We start from the raw sequence: 8,864 nt of genomic DNA, 5'->3' as shown, positions 1-8,864 counted from the left end.
GTGAAGGAAAGAAAGAATGCTTTTAAAATTGTTTTTAAATTTATAATTTGATGAGTAACCTTCAAGTCTTCATTTACTTTTTATTATATCGAAGTGATTAGTTAAAATGTGTTGTGACCCATAATGACTCAAGAGAGCCATGAAAGAAAAACCAAGTTATTCACATTGATCTATAGGGTATGGTGAGGTAACCTCATTCACAATTTACAATTTTAATTTCCTTCACTCCACTTAGATCATTGCAAGGGAAGGTAGCTTTATAGCTTGATTATCACCAATCAAAATATATTAAATATAATTTCTGTAGGAGTAAAACTTTAAGAATATTTGTAATTTCATAAAACTAGTTAGCATAACCTTAAACCAATTCAACTTCTAAGCTAAGAATGAATTTAGTAAACTAGAAATTTTCCTAAAATTAAACACCTTGTTCCTAATGATGGAACTTTCAAATTGAATAGAATATTGAAAGCTTGACACTTTTTCATATCTACTAAAAAGCTTCCTCCTACTCATCTTAATGAAGTGATAAGAGATCAAGCATTCTTATCTTATTGCATCCTAAATAACGAGTGCATTGACATAGGTTTCCTAATTCATTACTCTATCACATATACCAAATATGGGGGAACTACTCTTGATTTGGGCCACCTGTCTACCATCTTTTCTTTGCGCCACCATTCTGGAGTTTTTACTAGTAGTGAGTAGGAGATGTTTCATCCATTCAAGCCATTCTCCAAATAAAAATTTTAACTATAGTGGAGGAATGTCGTGTTAGCAAGAAGGTCATGCCCCATAGCTCAACCTCATTCTTCTATTCCATAAAGATCACATCCTACTATTGTGATGGTGCTTTTAAACATTTTAAATGGAGAGGCATATCAATTAACTGAACATTGATTACACTTGATTAACAATTAAAAGATGTGATGGGTGCTTTTGAACAAAAGTTAGAGAGCGTAGAGGATGATATCTCCATTTTAAATGGAGAGGCATAATGATTAGATGAATATAGTTTACACTTGATTAGAAATTAAAAGACAATTTGATCACCTGAACTAGAAATATATAGGAGGAACAAGTGATTGAAGGGATAATTTAGTGGAGTTCTCTTTATATCCTTGCTACCATCCCAATGAGCACACTCAACCGATGGTTGAAGAATATGAGGAGGAGGAAAATGAAGAAGATGGAGGTGACGATGATGATAAGGAGGAGGACGACGAGGCTGAGGAGCAACTTTATTTTTCTTTTGTTGTGGTTGTACTAGACTTTATTTTCTTGTTGTTGCTATTAATGTACTTTTCATTTCATTAGTCTGTATTGTGGTGAAACTTGTTGTTATTTCACTTGTGTCATTTATAATTTTTTATGTATTTTCATGTGTATTCATGTTTAGTTTGGATTTACATGCTACCACATATATGTTTTTTCCAGTTTATACATGTTAATCTTGATGATAGACACATTTGATAGAAAGTATTTGTGTGTTGCTTTCTTCCCATTTATATTCATGTTTCTTAATTGTTATATATGTTAAAAATCAAGTTTGGGGGGAGAAAAATCTTTCAAAAGCATAAATGTAATTGTCCTTAGTAACTTGAATTTGAATTTTCAGGATTTAGTAGATTTGAGATGTTGGGATTAAAATTGAAACTTTCATAATATTAAGAAGGGAAAGACAAAGTTTTCTTATTTTAAACTCTATGTAAATGAGACTAGCACTAAGTTAATTTGTAATACAACATGTAGAAAAATGAATTAACTATTTATTTTTAAAGAGAGAGATATACATGTTGAATTAGGTGTGGTTAGATATATACTTAATAAGAATTGAGCCACCATTAAATTATATTTTCAACTTAAACTTTTTGAATTTTTGATAAGAAATTAACAAGTGAAAAAGTATGGAGCGTTTTAATTTGGAGAGATGATAGTGAAACTCAAAACTACTAAAAGACCTATCTAGATATGGTAATCCTCATAAATTGATGCTAAGGATTGGAATATACACCCTAAAGCAAGAAAAAGATTAATAAGAATATATAAGATGAGGAGAAGCTTGAGGAGATGCCTCATAAAAAATTTGTTTCATTAGATTGTTTTTAAACTTTAAACATTACTTCATTCCTAAGCTTACTAATATCTAGGATGTATGAGTAAATCATTTTAAAAGGAGTGTTTAAATTCTATTTTTCTACCATCTAAGATACTAAGTTCAACAAGTGTCCATTTCTTTTTGAAGTAAATAGGAAATCATGTTTTCTATAATGGAAGCAAGGATTTTTATACCCTAGGGCTAAACTTCTTTACTAGAGTTATCCTACTTTTATAGTATGAATTTTCTGATGCTTAATTGTTGATAATTTCTATGAAACCCACTCCATTGAATTAATATTTAAACTATATTAATACTTGAGGACAAGTAACTTATAACTTTGAGGGATTTTGATGTGTGGAAAAGAATACTTTTATTCCCTACAATTTTTTTATATTTTTTTTTATCAAATTGTACTTTAAAGAATTGTATTTTTATGTTTTTCTTACAGGTACAACAAGTATTAGAAGAGAAGCAAAGTGGACGAGACATGGAGCAAAGTGGTGGAGACCTATAGATAATGGAAGCTACAGAAGACTGGCATCTAGGCGCCAGTTCTAGCTCTGAAAACCAAAGAGCTTGTCACTTTGGAGCAATCCATCGAGTGCTAAGTCACCACTTTACTAGCTCCTAGGCCCTAGACCCACGGGCACCTAGGCACCCATATTGTTCCTGGCAGATAGAGATTGGAGCCTAGGCGCCAACCCCTTAGCTTCTAGGCATCAGCAACTGCTTAAGGCAATTTTTAGCAGTTTGTAAACACGATTTGGGGAGTTATCGGACGGATTGAGTGATATATTATGTTATGTTTTAAATTCTAAAGAAGAGTAACTATAGAAGATATATGGGGGCTAAAGATTTGTTGTAAGAAAGAGTAGAGATAGCTTTTACTTAGTTTTGGTGAGGATTTGAGTTGCCTTGTGCAAAGAATATTCAAGAGAGTAACAATGGATTAGGAGATCTTTTGGAGATCTTTATCAGAACTTTATAAAGGAGAGAAAACTATGTATTGTGTTTTTTATCATTATATTACTGTAAATACAATTATTTAGTGGATTTTCTTATCTGAAATGATATTTTGTGGTGTGTTCATGTTTTTTGAGTAGTTCTCTTTTACTTTTCCTAGTGATGGTTGAGTATGACATGTAGAAGTGCAAAGTGTTTCTAAAATTGGTTTTAAAATTTAATGTGATGAGTAACCTTCTGAATTTCATTTACATTTCATTTTGACTAAGTGAATCATTAAAATGTATTGTGATCCCAGTGTTTTTGTTTGTTTTTCTCTTTTTTATTTTAGAAGGAGTCGTCAGCCTGTCGATCGTCGTTTACTTCGCCCATTCGAATAAATCTCCCTTCCAAATCAAATTAGTTATTTGAAGAGGAGAGGAACTGAAAAAAAAGGGACATACGTCAATGCGAAAAAATAAGAGAAAACATAAAAAGTGGAGAGTCTACGTGCGGTAAACCTTTTGAAGGATAGGTTAAGAGTGTCCGTTTAAACAAGATCGGGCGAAAGCACCTTAAACTGATATCCACAAAGGAATATCTACGTAGACTACCTATAATCAGAGATTCAGGTATACTTGCCTGTTCTGGGGTCAAGAGCACTCTCAAGGGGACGTATCCCACTTGGTTAATTACATCTTAGGGGGTACCCAAGAATACTCTCGATAAAAGGAGTTTCTCTTGGATTATCGTGAACCTGGGGAAATATGTACTCAAAGGAAGGCTACTCTATATGAGAACAGTCTCGATGCTTCAAAACTTGCGCTAAGCCATCGAACAGAGAGTGAGTTTCTCACATGCCGAATGGGTAGCGGCTTATGGACACTTTATCGACACTCGGGGCCCACAGAATAACCTAAATCATCTTGACGGGGATATCCAAACACGTCAAAGCACGTTCGTGCCAGGGCAGAGGACAAATCGTCGTATCCCAAATAGGTGGTAGCTGATTGGCATTGGGCCATCAAAATGATATCAACGAAGTCAAGGAGCGACAGGGCTCAAAGGGGCTCAACAAAAAAGAAGGTAGAGTTATCCTAAGAGGTAGAGGTAACTGGGTCGGGGTACCACACACCCGTCATCCACAGCTATTAGGACCATAAGTCTACCTGGTCGTTAAGGTAGTCGACCCAACATGTCTTGAGATTCCCTGGTCAGCAAATCGTGAATTGCGTTGTCCATGTGAACCTCAGTAGTTCTAAGGTAAAAGAAAAGAAGCTCTATCTTATGACTAAAAGCTGGAGCTCCAAGAGGTGGTACTTATACCTGTCAAAGTGGCAATGATGCCTCAGGAAAGAAAAGAAAGTAGAGGTTCAGCTACAAAGCTGGAAACACTCCAAACAAAAGGACTTACACCCCGTCTGGGTCGGGGGGCCTTCTAACATCTTAAGCGAACTAGACAACCACCCATAAAGAGGTATGCTGGGCCAGTCAGGTTGGAGAAGCACGGGGACTCCTCCTCGGGACATGCAAATATGAATGCAGTTATCTAGAGCGGTCCTTAAGTATTGTGGAGGCCCTATTAATATAAGCAGGAAAGTAAATGTGAAAATTTTTAAATCCTGAATGTTTTAATCCTAAATTTTAATTATCTTGAATATTTTATTTAGGATTTTGTAGAAAATTACAATTTTAGGGTCCTTAATGAGCCTAGATTATATCGTGAAATCCCAGATAAACCACAGAAAGAAACAAGAAAAACACATGCAAGTGCAGGCATACAATATGATGCAAAAAACAAAACAAGTGAAATCAAAATAATAAAAGGCCGGTGCCGCTAGGTCAGCAACATATCCCAAAAAGGAAAGAGGGTGGTCAGACTCTGCATATACATGCTCGGTCCTAATTCTATAAATCAATATAAAATGCAGAATTAAGATACGGGGCACGAGCATCAGCTCCTGGCCACCTCCATGTGGTTCCTGCGCTAAACGTCTCGAAACCCGAGTCCGTATCTTATTTCTACTATAGAACTCTCCTAGACTCTAAAAAGTACATAGAAAAATAAAAGACTCAATCCTGCATGAAAACAAGTGTTAGCAGGAAAGCTCACATGCAAATAACGTGTCATGAGCCATGCCTTATAAGTGGGGTTATAAGTGGGGGAGCTAATAGGTGGGGGAGCTAATAGCACCTGCAAGCAATAGAAATCATTACTTGCTCCCCTATAGCGGTACCTGTATGTGTACATATAAATAGGCATGACTCCTTGTAGAATAATTCCCTAACACACTACCATACATATGCAACATGCAATCACACCACAAATACAATGCAAAAGAAAGATACCTTACTAGGGCAACCAATCCAGCAAAGAACAATAGCCAGACATCAAAAAGACTCTAAGCACCCTAAATCCTAGCCTAGCACATCATCTAATGAAAAGTGCATCAACCTAGTATCTAAGTGCGGAGTAGATCTGGGTATAGTATGACTTTGATAGGGTCGTCATACCAGCCCCATCCTAAAGATCTGTCTAAGGATCTAAAGGGTGTCACGAAGAGGGGTGACACGAGTTAGATCTATTAGATCTTTAGCACAGTCATACTCGTGTTAATCCCGATGACTTAACTCGCATTGCTCACCGGGATGAACCCAGCAAGCAATGCTTGTTAAGGCATCACGACCGACACGGGGTCACTCTCCTAATGAGCCTAGCTCGCTATCCATGAAAACATGCAAATGCAGCCAGTCATGTGATATAAGTGATGAGCGTACCGTGGGGCAGTGACTCAAGAAAAGATGGGCGTACCGTAGAGGCAGCGGCCCAAACAAATGGGTGTGTCGTAGCGGTAGTGACCTGTAGAGGTGTGTCGAGGTGACAGTGACCAAAAGTGATGGGTGTGTCGTAGTGGCAGCGGCCCGAAGGTGTGCCGAGGAGGCAGTGACCAAAAGTGATGGGCGTGTTGTAGTGGCAGCAACCCAAAAAAGTACAACAAAAGCAAATGATAATGATCATGCAAGCTAACACATACCAGATGCAACATGCAAACAAAAAAGCATGCGATATAATGTAAAAGCAAACAAACATGCAGGAGATCAGTCGACTGGGCCGTGGTGGCCGGCCAAACCAAAGTGATCGGTCTACCGAGTTAGAGCAGAGTCAAACCAAAGTGAGACGCTTATCCGGTCGGGCAGCCGATCAAAGCGAAGTGAAATACTCGTTGGGCCGGGGTGGCCAGTAAGAGTGAAGTAAGATGGCTCTCCAGGCTGAGGCGGCCGATCAGAGCAAAGTGAGAGGCTCACCGGCCCGGGGCAGCCGGTTGAAAATTAGTGAAATGTTCACCGGGCTGGGGCGGTCGGTCGAAGCAAAGTAAAATGCAACATGCACCAAGAAAAAATTCAATATGCAACAAATCAACATGCATGTAACAAATCAGGCTCGTCATAACGACCTCACCCAGGAGACGTAAGTTTTAGACTTTTGAATGTGCGGCACCATCGCCTCTTTCTTTGGTGAGGAAATGTGGGGAGTTTCTTTCCAGAACTCCATGGGGGAAACTCTCCATGGCGTCGTGAAATAGGATAGCTACAAAGCTTTTCCTATTTTTGTGAACTCCTCAAGACTTTACAAAGCGAGCCAGCTACAAAGCTTCTCTCGCTTTGCCAAGTCCGATCTCCCAACTTCTCCAAGTAAAGTTGGGGAATCAAAAACAAGGGGAGTGAGGGACTCCAACCCATCAGGACTTGTGCTAAGACTCACAATAAGAGGGGAGACACTCGGCTCTATGGGGGGTGTTTGGCCACACATAGGAAGTCCTAACCTAAATGTTGGCTCTATGAAAACCAAAGATCCATCACGCAGGCACGTCTTCATGCTGACCCACACCAGCACACGCACCCCGTGTGGGCGATCGAACCCACATGCCTAGACTCCACTATTCCTAAGGTTGACTGGGAGGTAGAGAATCTCACCACCGTGACGGTTGTAGAAGCGTTTTCTTTGCTTGTTCCAAGCTCACAGGCATTAGACCCACACTCCTGTATGCCTCGTAGACGTGCACAGGACAACAAAAAGATAGAGGAGGTTGTGAGGTATGCGAAGTACCAAAAATAAATAATTTAGCATATAAAAATATGTGACAAAAAAAGGTACCTTCGCAAGAGATGATCGCTCGATGATGGTGAAAGAGAGGAAGCTTTCCTCGCAACGGAAAAGACATCCACACCTCTCCAAAGCAATGTATCACCGCTGCTCGGCGACATCGAGGTGCTCCGACAAAGTGTCCAGTAGCCAGGAAGATAAAATGGCGAGGTGGAGAAGTTAGCTCGTTGGTGGTGCGCACCGAGAGCGAAAGAAACACGAAGAAGAGCCCAAAATCTGAAGTTCTCCTCGCTGATTTTCTCCAGCGTAAATACGATGTCGGCGAGGCAAAAGGTCAGAGAGGAAAAGGTCCGACAAAATTTGGGATCTCGGCGTCAGAGTTGGAGGAGGAGCCGACGAATCCGTGTACGACCAAGAAGAGAAGAAGAAGAACGGGAAGAGGGAGAGGTGACCGGCCTATGGCTGGAGGAGGCCGGTGAGGCTCGCCGGCAGCGAGACATCAGACGCGAAGAAGGCGACGACCAAGAAGAAGCTTGGCTGGAGGTCCCTCCACGCGAGAAGACGGCGCGGACGGCGTTGGAGGGTGCTAGTGTCCAACCGGTGGCAAAGAGGTCAGCGGCAAGGGAGGCGGTTGACGACAGGAGCACGAGGGAGGAGTTCTGGAGCTAGGGTTCGCTGCATGGGCTGGCGACTGCGATTTCGTGCGATCGGGAGAGGGAGAGAGAGAGAGAAGCGATAGGTTATATATATATATATATAATATATTATATAATAATAACTATTATTATATTATTTTAATTATTGTTCGTGTATTCTTCACTCGTACACATCCTCGAGGCAAAATGAACATCCTTCTTGGCTAAAATCAACGTTTTGGACGCGTTGGCGTAATTTGTTTCGTCATTCGGGGTCATTTGGGCAACGTTAAGCGATCAGGCTGATTCGAGCAAAAAATTGCGCTTGACGCGCCACATAATGTTTTTCACCCAGGTCGGAGTCGTCCGACGTACCAAATACCGACCGGCCTTCACCTAAGAGAAAATCATAGCCTAGCAAAATGACCCCGACTACGTGCCCCTCAACACCTGTCGGAAAGGTCTCGGGTAGGTGTCTGAACTATCGGACGTCACAGACAGACCGTAAACTATCCTGAGTCATGCGGGTGGACACTCTACACTCGTGACATCAAAAATTGATGCCAACAGATCCATAAAGACTCGAGAAAGCTATAGTAGAAAAACTAGGTTATTTACATTGATCTATAGGGTATGGTGCAGTACTTATTGAGAGATGAAAATTTTAAGGAAACAGTCTTTAATGGGTTCAAGTTAGGATTTAAGGAATTAAAGCCAATTTAACCAAACTTCTTCATGCACTCGGGAGATGGAAAGAAGAGAGTTGCTCCTATTTGTCACTAACTACATTCACAATTGACACTTTACATTTTCTAGACTACACTTATATTACTGCTTGGGAAGGTAACTCTATAACTTGATAATCACCAATCCAATTATGTTAAGTATGACATCTATGGATTTAACCCTTAAAACTAGATTGCAATTCAATAGGAGTTTTCTGTAGAACCTTTAATTAATTACAATTCCAAGCTAAGAGCTAAACACAGTGAACTAGAACTTCTCCTAAGTCTAATTCCCTCATTTCCTGTGGGATCGTTACTGGACACAAAATCTGATGTTACTGAAACGACACGTACAC

General features: G+C 39.9%; 1 protein-coding gene across 1 annotated transcript; it reads left to right on the top strand.

Annotated features, from left to right (window-relative positions):
- Positions 1 to 1,152: 1,152 nt before the first annotated feature.
- LOC110033384 (troponin T, cardiac muscle-like) lies at positions 1,153 to 7,817 on the top strand. Its single transcript, XM_020737343.1, has 3 exons — positions 1,153 to 1,260; positions 6,909 to 7,138; positions 7,454 to 7,817. Exons 1-3 carry the CDS (start codon positions 1,153 to 1,155, stop codon positions 7,815 to 7,817), a joined length of 702 nt encoding a protein of 233 aa, XP_020593002.1.
- Positions 7,818 to 8,864: the final 1,047 nt, after the last annotated feature.

This window comes from Phalaenopsis equestris, unplaced genomic scaffold (assembly GCF_001263595.1).
Source record: "Phalaenopsis equestris unplaced genomic scaffold, ASM126359v1 Scaffold001159, whole genome shotgun sequence".
Classification (NCBI taxonomy): Eukaryota; Viridiplantae; Streptophyta; class Magnoliopsida; order Asparagales; family Orchidaceae; genus Phalaenopsis; species Phalaenopsis equestris.
Note: the sequence above shows the minus strand (reverse complement) of the source record. Positions and strands in the feature narration are given on the sequence as shown.

Excerpts from the sequence above, each read along its gene's own strand:
- LOC110033384 (XM_020737343.1), top strand. The coding sequence starts at position 1,153 with ATGGTTGAAGAATATGAGGAGGAGGAAAATGAAGAAGATGGAGGTGAC. Across the intron at positions 1,261-6,908 it reads TTTATTTTTCTTTTGTTGTG|GCACGTCTTCATGCTGACCC; the intron begins GTTGTACTAGAC and ends TCCATCACGCAG. Across the intron at positions 7,139-7,453 it reads AAGATAGAGGAGGTTGTGAG|CGTAAATACGATGTCGGCGA; the intron begins GTATGCGAAGTA and ends GATTTTCTCCAG.